At 46.3% G+C, this 23,598-nt stretch overlaps 1 protein-coding gene across 1 annotated transcript; it reads right to left on the bottom strand.

Moving 5' to 3' along the window:
* Window positions 1-5,019: 5,019 nt before the first annotated feature.
* Window positions 5,020-5,744, bottom strand: LOC123404882 (NK1 transcription factor-related protein 1-like). Its single transcript, XM_045098813.1, has 2 exons — window positions 5,139-5,744; window positions 5,020-5,051 (listed from the first exon to the last, which is right to left on the bottom strand). Exon 1 carries the CDS (start codon window positions 5,742-5,744, stop codon window positions 5,142-5,144), a length of 603 nt encoding a protein of 200 aa, XP_044954748.1. The 3' UTR covers window positions 5,020-5,051; window positions 5,139-5,141.
* Between the last annotated feature and the right edge of the window lie 17,854 nt (window positions 5,745-23,598).

The raw sequence follows: 23,598 nt of genomic DNA, 5'->3' as shown, positions 1-23,598 counted from the left end.
GTTCATACAGGTTTACGGAGAAGCCTGTCTGTACAAGAAAGTGGAGCTCTGTAGCTTTCCTCATACTGTATGTGGATGACATATTATTGATGGGGAACAATACAGAAATGTTGGAGAGCATAAAGGCCTATTAGAACAAGAGTTTTTCAATGAAGGACCTTGGAGAAGCTGCATACATATTAGGCATCAAGAACTATAGAGATAGATCGAGACGCGTCATAGGTCTTTCGCAAAGTACATACCTTGACAAGATATTGAAGAAGTTCAATATGGAAAACTCAAAGAAAAGGTTCTTGCCAGTTTTACAAGGTGTGAGATTGAGTAAGACTCAGTCGCCGACAACGGCAGCAGATAGAGAGAAGATGAGTTATGTCCCCTATGCTTCAGTCGTAGGCTCTCTAATGTATGACATGCTGTGTACCAGACCTGATATAAACCTTGCCATAAGTTTGGTAGGGAGGTACCAAAGTGATCCCGGTATGGAACACTGGACAGCGGTCAAGAATATCCTTAAGTATCTGAAAAGGACTAAGGAAATGTTTCTCGTTTATGGAGGTGACGAAGAGCTCATCGTAAAGGGTTACGTCGACGCTAGCTTCGACACAGATCCGGATGACTCTAAGTCACAGACCGGATACGTATATGTTTTGAATGGTGGGGCAGTGAGCTGGTGCAGCAGCAAGCAAGAAGTCGTGGCAGCATCTACATGTGAAGCGGAGTACATAGCTGCTTCAGAAGCAGCTCATGAAGGAATTTGGATGAAGGAGCTCATCACCGACCTTGGAGTGGTTCCAAGCGCGTCGGGTCCAATGACACTCTTCTATGATAACACTAGGGCCATTGCCATAGCCAAGGAGCCCAGGTTTCACCGAAAGACGAAGCACATCAAACGCCGCTACAACTCCATCCAGGACCATGTCCAGAGTGGAGTAATAGAGATTTGTAAAGTACACACGGATCTGAATGTTGCAGACCCGTTGACTAAACCTCTTTCACGAGCAAAACATGATCAACACCATAATGCTATGGGTGTTCGATACATCACAATGTAACTAGATTATTGACTCTACTGCAAGTGGGAGACTGTTGGAAATTTTCCCTAGACGCAATAATAAAATGGTTATTATCATATTTCCTTGTTCATGATAATCGTCTATTGTTCATGCTATAATTGTATTAACAGGAAACCGTAATATATGTGTGAATAAATAGATCACAATGTGTCCCTAGTAAGCCTCTAGTAGGCTAGCTCGTTAGTCAATAGATGATCATGGTTTCCTGGTCATGGGCATTGGATTTCATTGATAACGGGATCACATCATTGGGAGAATGATGTGATGGAGAAGACCCAATCCTAAGCATAGCACTAGATCGTATTGTTCGTATGCTAAAGCTTTTCTAATGTCAAGTGTCTTTTCCCACTACAAGAAATAAGGTCAATTATGACTCCCCGTTTTGGTCGTTGATTTGTCATTGTTTTCGTTTATTGACCTTTTTTTGACCAAATTCAGAACGTCAACGGTTGGCCGTCAAGAACGAACAAAGATGACCTTTTTTGGAATTTTGGTCATGGCCGCCCTTGACCAAAATTTTGGTCGTAAAATCCACGACCAAAATTATGGTCATTACGGATGAGCCTAAAACACGTAGGATCTGATGTGGCCAGCCAACATGGCAATGCCCATGTGGCACATGATGACGTGTCAAAAAGACATGTGGACGCCATGTAGGACTAGTTGAAATCTGTTATTTAAATGGGCTGAGCCCAATAATGGATCAAGCCCATTAACTCAATCAATTTTTAGATTTACTTTTGGGCCACAACCATTGAAAGAGCCCAACAAAATAACCTGTTAACGTTAATTCTTAGGCTGAGGCAACATACATGCTATTTATTCATTTCAACATCAATTGGCCCAGCTCTTATTCAAGGAAAATCAACAGTATTTCTGTTGACAATTTGGTAGTCAACCAAAAGAATAGAAGAATATAATGATAATAATAATATAACTCAAATAACATAGTAGTATCATTACATCAGAGGATCACAAAATTTGAAGGTTGACTCAAGGCCAAAATTTTGAAGGAATGTGCTAAGAGACATTTTGTAGTGAGAATGTGAGCAACAACAACAACAATTTGGTTCTCCAGGTTGTGGTACCTCTTTTTCCATAACACTTTCCATGTTAGCCTGGCATTTAAAGAAAGATGTACAATGTCCATCAATATATTCAGCCACAGATTTTACTAAAAATAAAGCCTACACATTGCACACGATACTTATTTGAAAACAAGTCAAGAAGACAAGTAATGTTATTTAAAAAAGGGGCAACATCTTATTTACAGCACGCACGAATCTGGCTACATAATACTACTTAATATAGTAACTCAACTAGACACAGGATATCAGTAGTCGATTAAATACTTATCAATATTCAATTAAATATTTAGCACAAACATGACAACAAGCACTTATATCAATAGGATAGGTTGAGAACATAGCTCTGAAGACAATATAACAATAGTAATAATAACGAACAGAATTCTAGAAGACTACAACCCGAGCAAAAATCAAAGTATAATGTAGTCATCATTTTAATCACACAACACGTGCGACCAAAAGTTACATGCTCCTCCACTAGGAGATGAATAACTCGTACATTATACAACTACTATAATGATGGCTTCACTCAATTAATCAAGGACATCTTAAGTTTAGTGTTTTGACAGCAAGCCATAGATAAAAAGAATTAAGAAGCACATGATTTATTAACAAAGTAGCAAACATGATTTATATAAACACATGAGTTTGGCAACGACTATTAATAAATTCAGAAAGCAAAGAATATTGCATCACATGAAGTTGTACTGGAACTTATCATCCATGTCTGTCAAACTGAAAACAACATTGCTGGTTACCAATTACATATTCTAGAAATATCAGACATGAATTATATGATGATACTCGTATTTATCAGCCATTGTTGGCTATTCTGTAGAAATATAATAGTATTCAACATTGTTTGCTATTGTATTTATTCTAGAAATATAACAATATTCAACATTGTTGGCTATTGTGTAGTAGCAGTGTCCTAGGAGATAACAGAATCGCCCTACAAAAATATAGGGGCAAGAACCAGTTTTGTGATGGAACTTAACTTACGAACGGTTCCAGTTGTTCGACTGACATGTTTCCTACCATGAAAAAACAAACATCAGAATTAATGGAGCAACCATAAAGGCTCATAAGGATTATAATCCAATTTACAATTCAGAAGTACTCGTCATCAAACTGTGCACCTGCACGGTCTAGGGATTTTGTTAAGTTAATAGTACTTATTTTTAATAGGTTTGGTTACATGTGAAAAAAATGTAGGAAGTTCACTAACATACTTTTGTTGTGTATTTGGGAATATATTAAAAAGTTGATACATGTCAGCAATCTGCAAGCATTTTCTCAACGTGGTCACTGAATAAACATTGTACAAGACATTTATCAGTAACTTATGGAACAATTCGAAAAGAACATTGGAGTCTAAAAATTAGCCCCATTGAATATTTTGAAAACTGGATACATAACAACCACATCACATTAGATTACACAATCAGAGATTCTAGTTGGAGGCTGGATCTGTTCTAAGATTGGAATCCAACTTTTTTGTAGCAACAAACTACTATTGTAGTACATCCCTCATAGTGCGACTACCTTTTTCTACTAAAGCACACTGCTGAAAAAATATAGTATATTTGATATATCCTCTTAGAGAAGCAAGACAACACAAACAGAAATTCAGTTATAGACCAAAGCATCATGTAATGCTATAACTTAGCATTTATGAAGCCAACTTGTTCTCTACGTGCGATTCAAGCAAGTTATCCTACTATGTATTTATTTCATTTTAGTTACTTAATACAGAATACAAATGAGGAGCGAACTATTAGCAATCCTAGAAGACGTAAACTTCAATTATTAGGTTACAAACATTAGCTAGGCACAAAACTATACAAAGCACAATTCACATCTATAGAAAATCAAACAACACACTCAACAAACAAGTTGTATACCTGTGGCTTTCTTGCTTCTTCTCATCTTTGTCATTGTGGATTTCAAGGGACTTGGATCTATGCTAGTGAACTTGGTGATGCTTAGTTGCCTGATTGGTTGTTTCTACTGTCCTTGCTTGTTGGACGAGTTGATGGCCTAGGGAACAACATAGTAGTTACGAGCTACAAACATAAAGTGGGCAGATACTTTGAAAGGTAGATAAGCACTTAAGTTGCACATATAATATCTAGACACACACACTTCACTACTTGTCGTTGACATAAATTATGCACTGTCATACCAAAATACACAAGTTGTAGCCTGCATATTTTTAACTATTGAAAAATATTGCTTTTGTATCATATCTTCATATAATATACTATTTGTTCAGTTTACAGCCACTCCAAAGTAAAATACTTTTGCAGTTCAGTGCATTATATTTGCAGAAATTTAAGTGTAAGAGGAGGATTAAATATTTAAGTTTACAGCAAATGCAAAACAGATGTTAATTTGGAAATTTTCTATCTCGAAAAGTGATTCCATCTAAAGAAAAGCAAAACAAAAAGGCAGTGCCTGAAACGCCTTTTTCTTTTGACCACTAACAAACCACTTTGTTAACATGGTCATGGACATTGAGTTCTGTCAAAACGATCGCCCAGATCGCAAGCTTTGCTATCGGCATGCAATAACATTCATGCCGACATTTCTTTTCATTTCCTAACAAACACTACATACAGCACCAATGAAAAAGTTTCTTCTTATCAAGAACTATAATAGAAGATGAGATGATGCATCATGATTCCCGCTCCCACTAGCAATACTGCTAATGCTGAAAAGCTAGGAAGAACTTAGCAAGAAGAATTAATCTTAAGTTAAACAAGTAGAGAAGAACACCAGCTCGCTGAACCGAGATCGCGTGTCCTCCCAGAGCAGTGTCGATCAGCGGAGCAACGACAATGATCAGAGCATCACATGGAAGAACACCACCGTCCCAGCCGACGACATCCTAATCTGCATCATCAAACGAAACCAGAATCAGGGCACCGTGCAGCAGAGCAGGCGAGAGATGTACTAGCGATGGACGTGTGGTTACCAGTCAGTGGACGAGGTGCGTATGGATAGAAACTATGGATGGATGGATGATCAGGGCGAAAACCAAGCAAGCAGGCTCGTGGACAGCAGGAAGATCTGCTTGCGCCGCCCCTCGGTGGTTGGACCATCCGTTGCTCGCCCCACCACGCAAGCGGCTGGATTGACCGAGCCGTTGCTCGCGCCGCCCTGCCGATGGCTGGATCGATTGGGCCGTTGCTCGCGTCGCGTCGCCGGTGGCTGGATCGATCGGGCTGTTGCTCGCGTCGCGCCGCCGGTGGTTGGATCGATGGCCCACTGCTCGCGTTACGTCGCCGATGGCTGGATCGGCCGCTACTCGAGCTCGAGGGGACGCACCGCCGGTGGCTGGATCGGCCGCTGCTTGCGCTCGAGGGGACGCGCCGCCAGTGGCTGGATCGATTGGGCCGCTGCTCGCGTTGCGCCGCCGGTGTCTGGATCGGCCGTTGCTCGCGCTCGAGGGGAAGGCAGGGGTGGCTAGGGTTCGAGGGGGGACATGGCGGCTAGGGTTCGAGGGGATTTGGGGAAATGTTTGGACGGGAGCAGCTGTATGGTGCGGTGCGGCTGAAATACTTGATGAAAATACCCTCATATGTGAAGCGTAAAAATCTTTACACATATTATATAGACAGAAACATAATTCCTCTAATCGAGTGAATACACATATCATTTTTCTGAGATGCGTGTTGCCTGCCTGACGTAATTTATGGTCGGCCATGGCGCCACCCGCTGCCCGCTGGGTGCAAGTGATGGTCAGTCGCGCCACCGCTGCCCCTTGAGATAGACTTGACCCGGTATTTTTGTTTTCTAGGGTTTGTTTCTAGTAACAGGCTTTCAACCAATAGTTTTTCTTTTATTTATAAAAATATGGACTTGGTTTAGGTTTGACCCAAAGGAGGCCCATAACAGAACACATATATAATTAAAAAGATTTCCAACCGCTACTACAGCATGTGCACGATAAATGCCTACACGTATGTGCTTCTTGAACTAGTGACATGTCTTTGATTGAGTCTTGTTGGCCCCATTTTTATCAATTTTATCAATTATATGCCATTGACAACCACGCGACACGTCTGTCAATTTGTCCATCATAGTCGTGTGTCTGGCTATTAAAATTGACAACTAGACATACACCTAGACAAAAAATTGACAATTAAACACACACCTTGATAAAATTGTTGAGTTGTCATCCAGACACCCTCAGCAGATTTCTATGATAATATAATTTCGTCATGATGGACTTGAAATAAGCTAGTATGCATCATTCACATCTTTATGACCATTCTATGCAATTAGATAATGACCTATTCACCCTAAATGGTCATGACATGATAGGGTTTTGACCCATCCACAGTCTTCACGACCAATTTGTGTATTTTGGTCATTTATCTATGACCAATTAAACCTCCGTCAATAATTTTGGTCATAATTGACCATATTTCTTGTAGTGTCCTTCGACCGTGAGATTGTGCAACTCCCGGATACCGTAGGAGTGCTTTGGGTGTATCAAACGTCACAACGTAACTGGGTGACTATAAAGGTGCACTACGGGTACCTCTGAAAGTGTCTGTTCGGTTGGTACGAATCGAGATCGGGATTTGTCACTCCGTGTGACGGAGAGGTATCCCTAGGCCCACTCGGTAGAACATCATCATGAACTCAATGTGACTAAGGAGTTACTCACACGATGACGTGCTACGGAACGAGTAAAGAGACTTACCGGTAACGAGATTGAACAAGGTATAGGTATACCGACGATCGAATCTCGGGCAAGTTCTATACCGACAGACAAAGGGAATCGTATACGGGATTGATTGAATCCTTGACATCGTGGTTCATCCGATGAGATCATCGTGGAGCAAGTGAGAGCCACCATGGGTATCCAGACCCCGCTGATGGTTATTGGCCAGAGAGGTGTCTCGGTCATGTCTACCTGTCTCCCGAACCCGTAGGGTCTACACACTTAAGGTTCGATGACGCTAGGGTTATAGGGAATTGTTATACGAGGTTATCGCAAGTTGTTTGGAGTCCTGGATGAGATCCCGGACGTCACGAGGAGCTCCAGAATGGTCCGGAGGTAAAGATTGACATATAGGACGGATGATTTCAGACACCGGAAGTGTTTCGAGCATCACCGGTAACGTACCGGGACCACGGGGACCACCGGAGGTGGCCCCGGAGGTCCACCGAAGGGGGGCAACGACCCCGGGAGGCTAGATGGGCCAAGTGGGGAAGGGAACCAGCCCCTAGGTGGGCTGGTGCGCCCCCACTCAGCCCATGGCGCAGGAAGAGGGGAGAGGGGGGAACCCTAGCGCAGGTGGGCCTAAGGCCCACCAGAGGGGTGCGCCACCCCTCCTCCCTGCCCTGGCCGCCGCCCCCTCTCCCATCTGGGGCTGCCGCACCCCTTGAGGGTGGGAACCCTAAGGGTTGCGCCCCCTCCCTCTCCCCCTATATATAGTTGAGGTTTCGGGGCTGTTTTGCACATGGTTTTCTCTCTCTCTCTCTCTCTTTCTCTCTCTCTCTCTCTCTCTCTCTCTCTCTCTCTCTCTCTCTCTCTCTCTCTCTCTCTCTCTCTTTCTCTCGGCGCAGCCCTGCCATTCTTTCTCCTCCTCTCTGACGGTGCTTGGCGAAGCCCTGCCGGGAGACCTCGTCTCTCCATCGACACCACGCCGTCGTGCTGCTGGAGTTCTTCCCCAACCTCTCCCTCCTCCTTGCTGGATCAAAGTGCGGGAGACGTCACGGGGCTGCACGTATGTTGAACGCGGAGGTGCCGTAGTTCGGCACTAGATCGGAATCACACCGCAATTTGAATCGCCGCGAGTACGACTCGATCAACTGCGTTCTAGTAACGCTTCCGCTTAACGATCTTCAAAGCTATGAAGATGCTCTCACCCCTCTCTCGTTGCTGGTCTCTCCATAGAAAGATCGGAATATGCGTAGGAATTTTTTTAAATTTATGCTACGTTACCCTACAACGCGTCCCTGCAACAAGCATACACTTAACCTACGTTTTTCTACATCTTTTGGTGCCGATGAGGACGACATCTTTCTCACTCTATTCCTTCCTGAAGGCCTCGTCGTGGGGCTTGCCTATTCTTTGCCGCGATGTCAAGTGATCTTCAGGTGAAAACTCATGCTCACTTCCAACGGGAAATGCTAACACCGATGTGACTACCTTCTTGAACGTGCCACCTTGGAATCCTTTGACATTGTGGGGCGGCAGATCTGTGGTTGACATTGTGGGGCGGCTGATCTGTGGAAGTTGTGTTGGATCTTGTTGTGGTCTATGGCGGTGGATGCTGGGGTGGCTGCTCCGGACAATGGATGGGTTCTGAGGCGGTGGCCTCGAACAGCGAAGCAACAACAGCTCTACGTGGTTTTGCATGGCTTGGTTAGCAACCTCATCCTGCGAGGGTAGCGAGTCCCTTGACCTCTTCAATGCAATTAGTATGTTAGGGCAGCGGCCCTGCATTTATGGCACACCATTAGTGGTCTGCATATGGTCTTTTCATGTAGCAAGGGCTATAGGGTGTTCATGTCATGCATCGTTGTTGCTCGCGTGTGAGCAGAGGTAGTCGGAGCGGCGGATCCGGACCCAGGGGTGTGTCTTGGTGCGACTACAGCCTTATGTCGTGTGGACCACAGGGCTTCGTTGCTTGTGCGGGATTTGGCCTGCTTTTTTATAAACTGGGCAGCCATGTTTGGTTTTCGATCTGGTTTTTCTTACAAACAGGACCAATTTTTTTTTTGAAATATATTCTGGTGAGGAGTCTTTCTCCCTCGATGGCAGATTTAGAAAAAGCTATTGTGGATACTGTTGGAATTATGCCCTAGATGCAATAATAAATATAGTTATTATTATAATTCGTGTACCAAGATAATCGTTTATTATCCATGCTATAATCGTATTGAATAAAGACTTATATACATGTGTGGATACATAGACAAAACACTGTCCCTAGCAAACCTCTAGTTGGCTAGACAGTTGATCAAAGATAGTCAGTGTCTTCTGATTATGAACAAGGTGTTGTTGCTTGATAACTGGATCACGTCATTAGGAGAATCACGTGATGGACTAGACCCAAACTAATAGACGTAGCATGTTGATCGTGTCATTTTATTGCTATTGTTTTCTGCGTGTCAAGTATTTGTTCCTATGACCATGAGATCATATAACTTACTAACACCGGAGGAATACTTTGTGTGTATCAAACGTCGCAACGTAACTGGGTGACTATAAAGATGCTCTACAGGTATCTCCGAAGGTGTTCGTTAAGTTAGTATGGATCAAGACTAGGATTTGTCACTCCGTGTGACGGAGAGGTATCTCGGGGCCAACTCGGTAATACAACATCACACACAAGCCTTGCAAGCAATGTGACTTAGTGTAAGTTGCGGGATCTTGTATTATGAAACGAGTAAAGATACTTGCCGGTAAATGAGATTGAAATAGGTATACGGATACTGACGATCGAATCTCGGGCAAGTAACATACCGAAGGACAAAGGAATGACATACGGGATTATATGAATCCTTGGCACTGAGGTTCAAACGATAAGATCTTCGTAGAATATGTAGGATCCAATATGGGCATCCAGGTCCCGCTATTGGATATTGACCGAGGAGTCTCTCGGGTCATGTCTACAAAATTCTCAAACCCGCAGGGTCTGCACACTTAAGGTTCGACGTTGTTTTATGCATATTTGAGTTATATGGTTGGTTACCGAATGTTGTTCGGAGTCCCGGATTAGATCACGGACATCACGAGGGTTTCCGGAATGGTCCGGAAACGAAGATTGATATATAGGATGATCTCATTTGATTACCGGAAGATTTTCGGAGTTACCGGGAATGTACCGGGAATGACGAATGGGTTCCGGGAGTTCACCGGGGGGTGGGGGGGGCAACCCACCCCGGGGGAAGCCCATAGGCATTGGGGTGGCGCACAAGCCTTTAGTGGGAAAAGAGCCCTATGCGCCATAGGACGAAAAATCAAAGAGAAAAGAAAAAAAAGAGGAGGTGGGAAAAGGGGGAAGGACTCCTCCTTCCAAACCTAGTTGGACTCGGTTTCGAAGGGGAGATCTCCCCCCCTTGGCTCGGCCGAAGCGCTTAGGGGTCCTTGGACCCCAAGGCAAGGCTCCCCCTCTTCCCCCTATATATACGGAGGTTTTAGGGCTGATTTTATACAACTTTCCACGGCAGCCCGACCACATATCTCCACGGTTTTACCTCTAGATCGCGTTTGTGCGGAACTCGGGCGGAGCCCTGCTGAGAGAAGATCATCACCAACCTCCGGAGCGCCGTCACGCTGCCGGAGAACTCTTTTACCTCTCTGTCTCTCTTGCTGGATCAAGAAGGCCGAGATCATCGTCGAGCTGTACGTGTGCTGAACGAGGAGGTGCCGTCCGTTCGGCACTAGATCGTGGGACTGATCGCGGGATAGTTCGCGGGGCGGATCGAGGGACGTGAGGACGTTCCACTACATCAACCGCGTTCACTAACGCTTCTGTTGTACGGTCTATAAGGGTACGTAGATCACACATCCCCTCTCGTAGATGGACATCACCATGATAGGTCTTCGTGCGCGTAGGAAATTTTTTGTTTCCCATACGACGTTCCCCAACAGTGGCATCATGAGCTAGGTTCATGCGTAGATGTCTTCTCGAGTAGAACACAAAAGTTTTTATGGGCGGTGATGTGCGTTTTGCTGCCCTCCTTAGTCTTTTCTTGATTCCGCGGTATTGTTGGATCGAAGCGGCTCGGACCGACATTGCTCGTATGCTTATGAGAGACTGGTTTCATCGCTACGAGTAACTCCGTTGCTCAAAGATGACTGGCGGGTGTCAGTTTCTCCAACTTTAGTTGAATCGGATTTGACCGAGGAGGTCCTTGGATGGGGTTAAATAGCAACTCATATATCTCCGTTGTGGTGTTTGCGTAAGTAAGATGCGATCCTACTAGATACTCATGGTCACCACGTAAAACATGCAACAACAAAATTAGAGGGCGTCTAACTTGTTCTTGCAGGGTATGCTTGTGATGTGATATGGCCAACGATGTGATGTGATATATTGGATGTATGACATGATCATGTTGTAATAGATAATATCGACTTGCACGTCGATGGTACGGCAACCGACAGGAGCCATAGGATTGTCTTTATAACTAACGTTTGTGCTTGCAGATGCGTTTACTATTTCGCTAGGATGTAGCTTTAGTAGTAATAGCATGAGTAGCACGACATCGCCGATGGCGACACGTTGATGGAGATCATGGTGTGGCGCCGGTGACAAGAAGATCGTGCCGGTGCTTTGGTGATGGAGATCAAGGAGCACATGATGATGGCCATATCATGTCACTTATGAATTGCATGTGATGTTAATCCTTTTATGTACCTTATTTTGCTTAGAACGACTGTAGCATTATGAGGTGATCTCTCACTAAAATTTTAAGACGAAATTGTGTTCTCCCCGACTGTGCACCATTGCTACAGTTCGTCGTTTCGAGACACCACGTGATGATCGAGTGTGATAGACTCAACTTCACATACAACGGGTGCAAAACAGTTGCGCACGCGGAACACTCGGGTTATGCTTGACGAGCCTAGCATGTGCAGACATGGCCTCGGAACACATGAGACCGAAAGGTCGATCATGAATCATATAGATGATATGATTAGCATGGGGATGCTTACCACTGAAACTATGCTCAACTCACGTGATGATCAGACTTGAGCTAGTGTAAGTGGATCATGAACCACTCAAATGACTAGAGAGATGTACTTTTTTAGTGGGAGTTTAGCGAGTAATTTGATTAAGTTAAACTCTAATTATCTTGAACATAGTCTAAGTCCACTTTGAATATATTTGTGTTGTAGATCATGGCTCACGCGACAGTCACCCTGAATTTTAATACGTTCCTAGAGAAAGCTTAGTTGAATTTTAATACGTTCCTAGAGAAAGCTTAGTTTCGGGGCCACCTGCCAGCGTCCCAGTCGGAACCTTACTTAAATCTCAGCGGCGAGGGTTTTTCGTTACGCTCGCCAAATCTCTTGCCTTCGCTTGCTCCGTCCTTCTCGCCACCTCCAGCGCCTCTACACTCCTTCCTCCTCTTTCCTCCCGCGAATTCGCAGCTTCCGTCATGACCAAGGGTCAGACCAGCAAGATGGAAGCGAGGAAGAAGAAAGGGAAGGCGGCGGCTCCTGCTTAGCGGCGGGATCTTAGTGTAAGTTGCGGGATCTTTTATTACGAAACGAGTAAAGAGACTTGCCGGTAAACGAGATTGAAATAGGTATACGGATACTGACGATCGAATCCCGGGCAAGTAACATACCGAAGGACAAAGGGAATGACATACGGGATTATATGAATCCTTGGCACTGAGGTTCAAACGATAAGATCTTCGTACAATATGTAGGATCCAATATGGGCATCCAGGTCCCGCTATTGGATATTGACCGAGGAGTCTCTCGGGTCATGTCTACATAGTTCTCGAACCCGCAGGGTCTGCACATTTAAGGTTCGACGTTGTTTTATGCGTATTTGAGTTATATGGTTGGTTACCGAATGTTGTTCGGAGTCCCGGATTAGATCACGGACGTCACGAGGGTTTCCGGAAACGAAGATTGATATATAGGATGTCCTCATTTGATTACCGGAAGGTTTTCGGAGTTACCGGGAATGTACCAGGAATGACGAATGGGTTCCGGAAGTTCACCGGGGGGGCAACCCACCCCGGGGGAAGCCCATAGGCATTGGGGTGGCGCACCAGCCTTTAGTGGGCTGGTGGGACAGCCCAAAAGAGCCCTATGCGCCATAGGAAGAAAAATCAAAGAGAAAAAAAAGAGGAGGTGGGAAAAGGGGGAAGGACTCCTCCTTCCAAACCTAGTTGGACTCGGTTTGGAAGGGGAGATCTCCCCCCCTTAGCTCGGCCGAAGCCCTTAGGGGTCCTTGGACCCCAAGGCAAGGCTCCCCCTCTTCCCCCCTATATATACGGAGGTTTTAGGGCTGATTTTATACAACTTTGACACGGCAGCCCGACCACATATCTCCACGGTTTTACCTCTAGATCGCGTTTCTGCGGAGCTCGGGCGGAGCCCTGCTGAGACAAGATCATCACCAACCTCCGGAGCGTCGCCACGCTGCCGGAAAACTCTTCTACCTCTCCGTCTCTCTTGCTGGATCAAGAAGGCCGAGATCATCGTCGAGCTGTACGTGTGCTGAACGCGGAGGTGCCGTCCTTTCGGCACTAGATCGTGGGACTGATCGCGGGATAGTTCGCGGGGCGAATCGAGGAACATGAGGACGTTCCACTACATCAACCGCGTTCACTAACGCTTCTGCTGTACGGTCTACAAGGGTACGTAGATCACACATCCCCTCTCGTAGATGGACATCACCATGATAGGTCTTCGTGCGCGTAGGAAATTTTTTGTTTCCCATGCGATGTTCCCCAACAGATACGTCGTCAATCACAATAAGGTAGTTGTTGCTACACAACTGTACATTAATGACAGGGACTAAATAACTTTGATCCATGTTCAAACTAACCCAAGCATACAACCCAAATTGTTTCAATACCTTTGGGTCGTCGAACCTCCTTGGTGGAAGGCATCTTCCCGACACCAAATAAGAAAAAAAATTACCTTTCTGTGGAACAAATAAATAGTTTGATCACGTGACAACTGCTTGAAGTCTGAAACTCGGTACGGTTTCTTTGTGCACAAGCTTGCAATTTCAGCTTGCTGCGTCGAAACAATGATTCTACTTTGCTTCTTGTTGTCGGGCAAGTACTTCCTAATGCAGTGCCTCTCCACTATTGTGGATAGGTCATCAATTACAATCAGGTAGCTATTGCTACATAACACCGCATTAAACACACACACTAAATCACTTTGATTCATCGTCTCCAACTTGACCAAAACATTAACCCCAACACACTTGTTGCTTGTTCTGCCTTTCCAACTTCATCGTGGGAATTTTCATAGAATTTCCTTACCAAGCTACACAAGAGCTCTTGTGGATTGAACGGATGCATCAACCTAATCGAACGGAATTCAAATCTTTCAAGAACCATTGGGTGATCATAAATTTCCTAGATGCTAGACGTCTTCTCGAGATCACAGCTAGTTCCCCACATGGAGATCACCCTAAGGTTCACATCATTGCTACTAACCAGCTGGTGGACGTTCACCTTTGATGATGAGTTGTGTTCCGAAGTGGCAAACATTACAGTGGCGGCAGTGCTGGCCTGCCCCTCTGTGCTGATAGGCTTGGAGCCTGAGCCCTCCTTGATGAGCCGATAGCGCAGGTTCATGTTGCTCAAATCCTCCACCTTAGCCCTCAACTCCTTCACCTCCTTTGCGATGCGGCATAGATCACCTGGGTTGCGGGGGATGCTGATACGTCCAAAATGCATCACTATTTTGTATCATAATTTGTCTCTATTCATTGATATATTTCACATTATGATGATGTATTGATAGTGTTTTGGCTTATTTTACACAGTTTACAACTTTCCGGTGCGGAAACAGCAGACACATGATTTAGCAAAGAAAATAGCACGAAGAGTTACAATATCAGAACATCTCCAACTGCGCTGAAATTTTGAGGGAGAAGTTTCCGAACAGATCACGAAGACTAGTCGAAGGAGGGCCGAAGGGGGGGCACAGGTCACCCACGGGACCTGTTGGCGCGGGCCACCGCTAGGCCGCGCCCAGAGGCCGCCTGGGTGGTGGGTCCTACCTCTGGCGCTCTCCTGTGGCCTATATCATCCTCTTGACCTAAAATTTACGTGGACAGAAGAGTTTTCGTAGTTCTGCCGCCGCTCCGTGGCGGGAACCTACACAGAAGAAAAGACCTTTCCGGCGGGCAGATTCCGCCTGGGAGAACTCCTCCCGGAAGGGGAGATCGTCCCCATCGTCATCATCATCGTCACGGGCATCATCGAGACCATCATCACCATCATCACCATCACCAGCACCATCTCCATCTTCATCCCATCTACTTCACCATTGCAATCGGAGTTGTACCTTGCACAATTCATCCCCTCTACTCTACCGGTGTTGATTACTCTTTTGTGGTGAATGCTATTGAGTTTTGTTGGAGAATTATTGTTATGACCAAATTGTTAATCATATTTTCATCACCTCTGATCATGATCTCTTTTATGTCTTGAGAGTAGTTTCGTTAGTTCTTGAGGACATGGGAAAAGTCTAGATGCTAGTAGTCATATGATGTTGAAGTAATATGTGTTGATTCATATTTAAGTTATGGTGTTATTCTTCTAGTGGTGTTATGTGAATGTCGACTACATAACACTTCGCCTTTTTAAGGACCTAGGGGAATGCATCGTGTATAAAGAATGCTTATGGTGGGTTGCCGGAGTGACAGAAACCTGAACCCCAGTTTGCATACTTTTGCATGAGGGGGTATTGGATCCTAAAGCTTATTGTTATGGTTAGGCTTTGCCTTAATTTCTCTCTTGTATTTGCGGATGCTTGCCAGAGGGATTAATCATAAAAGTGTTCTTGTCTTAGCCTAGACGATGAACTAGTTAAAATCCACCCACATAACATTTATCAATATAAAACATAGTACTAGACAGAGTATGGCGAAAGCACTTGACTATCTCTCCCGTATGTCCTCAGGAACGCCTTAGTCTTTATAAGTTTAGTCCCTCGGCTCATCCTTTGTGTTCGAAAGGATCCAAACTATTAAAAACAGGAAAAGAACCTGTCAACATGCATGCACGCTAGCTAGCCTAACACATCGATTGGTCTCTGGAAGAAACAAGCCGCATCGCTGGCCTTCGTGTAGTGTGTATTTTTTTTTAATGTTGGCAGGAAAGCTGCCAAATTCATTGATCAGACTCATTGCTCGCAGCCTTATCTTCTCTGTTTCACTTCCGCGAGGCCCTTGACAGTTTTTCCCACCCCGACCTCCCCATACCCAGATACCACGACCTCCTCTGGGACACGCCGCCGCTTCCGACTGCACCCACCACCTCCGGGACCCCCACCCCTAAGCTCTACAACTGTTACGAAGGGGCGGTCAGCAGAAGCGTCCGCCAAGTTTAAGAGAGATGGTTCGTACTACCTCTGTTCCTAATTGTATGTCTTTCTAGAGATTCCACTAGTGGACTATATACGGACGTATATAGACATATTTTTTAGTGTAGATTCATTCATTTGGCTCCGTATGTAGACTCCTAGTGAAATCTTTTAAAAGACTTATATTTAGGAATGAAGGTAGTAGTTGTCGTCATATGTGTTTTAAATATTCATATAGACACACTATTCACCATTTTAGGGCTGTTCAAAAAAATTGATAACAATTTTGCTATTAGGCTGCTATTGGAGCGGCTTTTTTGCCCTCTCATGCCCTAAAAATGCTTCGTGCCCTATCGGCCCATGGAAAGGGAGACTAGGGCTTCTAACAATGCGGCCTCTTCATAGCAAGTGCAACCAACACTTCCTTGTTGAGGACCATGGAAGGGGAGAATAGGGACCACAAAATCTGTGAGGACCGCCCCATGGGCGAGGAATGGACGACCCGTAAAAAACGGATCAGCCGATTTTATCCGTCGCCCCATCTCCGATAACTTATGGTACAAACTGCCCGTAGCTGAAATTACCGGAAAGCTTCTTCTCCTTCTCATTATTCCCCTTCCCTGGTCTTGGCATCCTTGAAGTACACCGTATCCCAGTCCCAGTCCCACCCCAGCCCAAAAATAAGTTTCAGTTTGCACCTAAGGCACCCCACTGGGTATTAGGTCTCCATGATCAAGCTAGTTAGGTTGAGTTTTTTCTTTGTATACCCTATCGTTTTATTTTTGTGAACTCTTGGATCTGTCTAGTTTGGAGGGCAGGCGCCTGTGGGCAATTTTTCCCACCCGGCCTGTTTCCTTCCTTTTGAAAATTCTAACAAGGCCAGCAGGTGGATGATGGGGAGAGGGGCCAAAATTATTCGATTGAGACGAAGGATTTTTCTACCCTAAATTAAGTGAGAGACAAAGGATCCCCCTCCCCCCAAAAAAATAGAAAATTATATGAGAGACGAAGAATTATTTGTTTTCGACAAGAATGAAATACGTGCACACACACCCTAGCGAACATGTGTCCAAACACAATATTAGACAGGAAATTTGATTGAGAGTTTGAGACCAAAATGCACACACCCTTACTTTTTCAATCTATCACATTGATTCAGTTATCTCGGTGCTAGCCCCTAATTTTCTCTCTTGCAGCAATAATAACAGAAGACACCGATTTATTTCTACGATGCAAGCAGCTCTGCCTGTCTCTAGTAGTCTAGTCTCGCAACACCGTTGGAACCATGCCGCATCAATCTATCTGTCTTGGCACTAATTCTAAAGACCCCTGATTCCTTGTAGCTGGATCTCTCACTTTTGAAATGTTCTGAATTCCACTTGAGCATCCGAATCTGGATCAATACCAGCAAAAAGATATCGGTACGTAATGGACCTGCTGCTTGATCGTTCTAAGAGGATCGGAAAAGATCCTGGCGGCATGCCTGCTGCATGCTATAGCAGTGCTTGTTGCATCCATGCCGTTGGGTTGGCCGTGGACGATCAGCTCCCCATGGTCGAAGGTTTTCGTTTGATTTCAGAGAGAGCCATTTGGAAGCTGGAAGATGTTATCGGTTGATGTATGAATTTCGGTTGCCAGCGATGCTTGCCGTTCTGCCAGGGTAATTTAAATAATGTATGCGTTACATTGAAAAATAAGTCGATCGTCTGCTAATTAAATAAGAAAGCTACCCCATATGTCCTGATCTCCACTTGAAAAAAAAAAGACTTGAGACTCCACAAAGTCAGTCAATGCAAGAGGGGAGTTTTGAATTGTACTAGCAGTACAGAAATATCCATATTCCAGATACGTCCGTGAGGGGGATCACACTAAGGAGTCGCGTGCCGGGGTCATTGCACGTGCCACCACACTTATCCATACGTGTAAGAGGGCCCAGTGCAAGAACTGGCGGCATTGCTACCCTCGCAAGTACCTCGTCCCGTCTAACCCTGGTTGTGTTGACCCGACGTATCTAGGCCTTTGACTTCCGTCGGACGGGTTTGACCCATGAACATTTTCACCTGGATGTGATAGGCCAGCCCATAGTTACACTTCAGATCAAGGTCCGGACCCAACCCACCGCAAGATTCCCTTCATGTCTCCCCGATGTGGCCATCTCCACCCTCCGTGTGATGACGGCAGCTACGTCCGTGAGGGGGGTCACACTATGGAGCCGCGTGGCGGGTGCTTGAGCGTGTCACCACACTTCTAGACATGTATGACGGCCCAGCGCAAGACCCGACGACATTGCTACCCTCCCCCCCCCCCCCCCCCCAAGTACCCCGTCCCGTCTAACCCTGACACTGTTGACCTGGCGAAACTTGGCCTTTGACTTTCGTGGGACGGGGTTTGACACATGGACATTTTCACCTAGATGTGATATGCCACCCACCACAAGATTCTCTTCGTGTCTCCTCGACGTTGCCGTTTCCACTCTCCATGTGACGGCGGCAACTACGTCCGTGAGGGGGGTCACACTACGGAGTTGTGTGTCGGGTGCTTGCACGTGCCACCACACTTCCACATGTGTAAGATAGTGCAGCGCAAGACCTCGCGTCATTGCTACCCCCCCACCCCCCAAGTACCCCGTCCCGTCTAACCGTCGTTATGTTAACCGGATGGATCTAGGCCTTGACCCGACTCGCACGTTTCCCCCTTGCATGTGCCGATGACAGTGCCGTCCGTGGAATCGGGGCACACCTCGGAGCCGGATTTTCATAAAAAACGGATATATGCAAAAGTACATGAGGTTACATTTTAACATACTCAAAAATAAAAACAAACCGAATATTCATAATCTACGAAAAATTCTGCCCCAAATTCATATATAATTTATGTATGATTAAGTTAATATAAATTAGGTTTAAATTAATTAAATCTAAAGTTTTAAAAATATAAAATAAAAACAAAAATACGTATAATATGTATGCCTACAGCCTCGTCGTCACCATATATGTGCCACATGGATTTTGGTGATTTAAAAAGAAAATAGCTATGCCGATGGCCGCCGTCAGGGCCGTCGGCATAGTTTTAGCGACGTTAACTGACGATCTTGGGAAGCCGGACCCACATATGTGCCGATGGCCTGCCTACGCCGACAGCCCCCATCGGCGTAGATGGATGTATGCCGACGGTGGACTGTTGCTTTTATCTGACCAGCATATCATGGGCATTAAAGCATGTTGCCGCGCCATCGTGGGGGCCATCATCGCATGCCTTGTAGCATCGCCGCAACCGTTGAAGCAATCGAGTGTCGCAAAGAGCACCATCAAATGTTGCAACACTGCCAAGCGGCCTCCAAGTCGCATACGGATCGATGACATGGCAAGATCTGAGACACACCAGCCCACCCATCCCACCATGCACAGAGATGCATCAACGCATGATGCACGCACCCCAGCAACACACCCCATCCATGTCTCCTTATCCTAGCGACCCAGCCGGTGATGCACGCGCCCCCAACTCTGAGTCCCTACCACGCCCGAGCAGACGCATGCGGTCGGCCATCGCGCCGCCGAACCGGGCCATCCCCCATCGCCCCCGGCACTAGCCCTCAGCCATCGCCTTGAGCCGTCGGCCCCACCCTCTTCCCCTCTTCGGCCACGGCCCCCCTCACCTCGAGTAGCTGCACGCTGCCGGCCATGGTGCTGCCGACCATGGTGCCGCCAGCCTGGGCCCTTCCCCACCGCCTCGAGCAGCCGCTCGCCGGCGGCCAGTGTGCCACCGGCCCTCCCCCGTCGTCCCAAGTCGTCGCACGTGGCCGGCCCTGCTCCCTAGCACCACCGGTCACGACCCGTTCCCTTCTTCGTCCCGTCCCCATCGCCCCGAGAAGCCATCGGTGTACTCAGCACGATGCTCGACTTTGGATGCCGCCTGCCTCCCACCACCAGTAGGCGCCTGCCTCGGTCTCTGTTGCTCTCCTGTGTCGCCGCCTTCCCGTGCCGCGGGCCTACGCCTCTTCTGCTTTCCTCTGCCGGCAGCGGGGCTTGGTGTCGACGGAGCTGGCGGGGTCCAATGGATCCAGCGATCGGACGAGGTTGGCGAGCTCCGGCGAGGCGGCGGACGGCTTGAGCTCCTCAGGCGTCGTTGGCGCGTTGGTGTACTCCAGATCGAACTATGTACACTGCAGTGTAATCCGTTCTTGTGTAATACGCTCATCTTTTTAAACGGAGTAGTTTTGTTTTGGATCAGCAAGTGATGATGAATATTTCTGTATAGTGAAATTATTTCCTTCGTTGTTGATTCTTGGAACAGCAGTGCTCACGGATATCGTGGTTTTCCTCGTCAGTTCGTTTCCCTCTGGACAACTTTGATATTTTCTATAAAATCTGGGGTGTTTTGCCGTCTGAAGTTTCTGTTGACGAGGGCAGAAAATGGGGGTTTTGCAGTCCAGGACTACCATGGGCTGACGGCAAAAAGGACTAACGTAGTTTGTCCGGCTGGACGTTCCGTCTGGTACCAATTTTTTGTCGTGTACCGATCCTGCCAACAGCAAAATAATTTCACTAACGGCATTTTTTTTGCCGTCTGCTCTCGCATACGTTGACGGTAAAACTACCCTTTGTGGGCATGGTGGACGTTCGCATTATTTGCCGTCATGGCTGACGGCAATTTTTTGTCGTCTGTAACGTCCTGATGGTAAAATGACTGATTCCTTTAGTGATGATGCGTGATATGTTCAACAATTCTAGGCTATGAATTTTTCTTTTTTGTGTAGACAGTATTTCAAGGTATTTCATCTTAAAAATTTACACACATAAACATAACATCTTTCTTTACTTGCATATTTATTTTCAGATTTTTAGATTTTTTTTAAAACCCATAACTTCCCCTCTTCATCGCGTCCACCTCTCCTCACCTGGGGCGAGCATTTCGAAACCACAACAACAATTCGCTCGGCTCCTTCGATTCTCCTTTCCCCACTCCAAATCAAGTGAGGTGACGACCTATTTGACGATTCAGCGGACGGTTTTGCGCCGGAGGTGGAGCGATTCAGTCCATGCGGTGACTAGGGAGTGGTACGACGACCAGGGGTGTCTCACCACCTCCAGGGCGGGCGACATTTTCCTGCCTGGCCATAATATGTATAATATGTATAAAATATAAAATAAAAAAAATACGTATAATATGTATGCCAACGGCCTGGCCATCGGCATAGATGTGCCACATGGATTTTCGTGAAAAAAGAATGAAAATAGCTATGCCGACGTCCGCCGTCAGGACCGTCGGCATAGTTTTAACGACCTTAACTTACGATCCTGGGAAGCCGGACCCACATATGTGCCGACGGCCCTGTCTACGTCGACCGCCCCAGTTGGTGTAGATGGATGTATGCCGACGGCTTTAGTGTGCCTACGTTCTTTCCCTTGCCGTCGGCGGACCTCAATCTATGCCGACGGGAGCTGTCGGCGTAGATAAGGCCGTCGGCCGCGTTCGTTATTCCGGTAGTGGATTGTTGCTTTTATCTGGCCAGAACTAAAACTCTACTTTTTACTGGTGTTATCACCGTGCTAGCTCCTAATTTTCTCTCTTGCGACTATAATAACAGAGGACACCGATTTACATTTCTATCATGCAAGCAGCTCTGCCTGTCTATAGTAGTCTAGTCTCGCAACACCGCTGGAAAAATGCCGCATCCATCTATCTGTCTTGGCACTAATAATCAGGGCCATGCTGGCAAAATTCGAGGCCCTGTACGAAACTACCTATCTTATAAAAAATATTGAACTACCAAACAATTATAATGTGTATATATCTCAAAGGAAAAAATGAAAACGTATATAATAAAATGTCTTACATAATAATTGAATGTATAAAAAATCATACCTATCCAACTCCCGGTTGCTATTTATTTGATCATCCTCATTCTTTCAGTATTTTTTAAAATGAAATCTTCAATGATGCCCTCACAATCAATCTTTGTTTCTCCGTGATGACTCAAGTACATATTATTGAAACACAAGATAAAAAGATGAATGAAACGAAATTAAAATTATACAGCATATGACAGTGTAGCATATATCAATTGGAGATCATCGGTCAATGTTTGACAATTAGACAAAATGTTTAACTCACCTAGTTTTGGGTCATGTTTGATAGAAGTGCTACACTATGATTTTTAATCGAGGAGATACGAATCAATCTCTAGCGAAGTAATAATCCCTACCAATAACTAATTAATCGAAAATTACAAAGCGGAACCAAAGTTAATCGAAAAGAAAGAGTCGCTAAACACCTAGAGGCTGGAGTGTGTCACCTATCAATCCGACAGGACGATGCAAGGAAGGAAACATTGACTTGTTATTTGTTTTAAAAGGTGCAAATAAATCCAAAACAGCAAATTAATTCCTGTTTTGCGTTTATTTCAAACAGCTCCAAATATTGTTTTCCTATTTTTTTCTATTGGGCCATAATTCCTCATGACCAGCATGATTTTCCTTTTAATTTTTAACCCAGTAGTTTTTGGGTAATATTTTCTTCCCTGGGTGCATTTTTTTACCTGTTGATCTATTTGGTTAAACCTCCTGGTGTTATTTCTTTCCCTGGCCCATTAAGCCTTCGTCCCATGCTGGCCCAGTAGGTCTCCACCCCTGGCGACAGAGCCCGCTGGCGAGCCATTTTCTTCTTCCTCCCGACATCATGCTGTACGACCTACGCTCCACCTCTCTCCTTGATCCAGCGGCTCGAGCTCGCCTCCCGAGACGTTAAAAGGAGCCCGGGGCCTCCTCCTCCGCCCTAGGGTTCCCTCTCCGTTCCCCCCCCCACCGCCGTCAGTTTCTTCCTTCCCTTGTTCTTCCCTGGTAGCTTCTGAGAGGTAGCAGAGAGAGAGAGAGAGTGCAGCGCCTCCTCCATCAACCCGCCGTTCCGTCGTCTCCGGCACCGGCCGCCATGTCCGGGGGCTCGGGGCGGCTCCCCGCGTCCCATTCCCGGCGTTAGGAACCCCGAGGAGCGACCCCTCCTTCGAGCTCGTCCTCGTCAACGGGGCGAACCGGGCGAACGCCTTCCCTGCTTCGGTCTATGGCGGACGAACTTCTTCGGCGTCTCCTTCCCCGGTCCGGCTTCCTCTCCGGCAGTTCGGCGCCCCCTCTCCTCCCCAAGGTGAGGCCGCATCCTCCCCCTTCCTTCCTCCTCCGCGGATCGGCTCAGACCTCGTCGTGGCGCGTCTTCCCCTGTTCGATAGCAGCAGTAGACAGAGATGCAGTAGCTGGACGAGTTGGTCTGCGTGGGTGTACGTAGTAGCAGCCGGCAGCAGACGTGTAGCCTAGCGACGCAGTGGTGCGGCAGATCGACGCGTAGCCTAGCAGCGCAGCAGGTTCCGCAGGGTGGCGCGCCGGAGCTCTCTGTCGCCGGTGCG

This window comes from Hordeum vulgare, chromosome 6H (genome assembly GCF_904849725.1).
Source record: "Hordeum vulgare subsp. vulgare chromosome 6H, MorexV3_pseudomolecules_assembly, whole genome shotgun sequence".
NCBI lineage: Eukaryota > Viridiplantae > Streptophyta > Magnoliopsida > Poales > Poaceae > Hordeum > Hordeum vulgare.
Note: the sequence above shows the minus strand (reverse complement) of the source record. Positions and strands in the feature narration are given on the sequence as shown.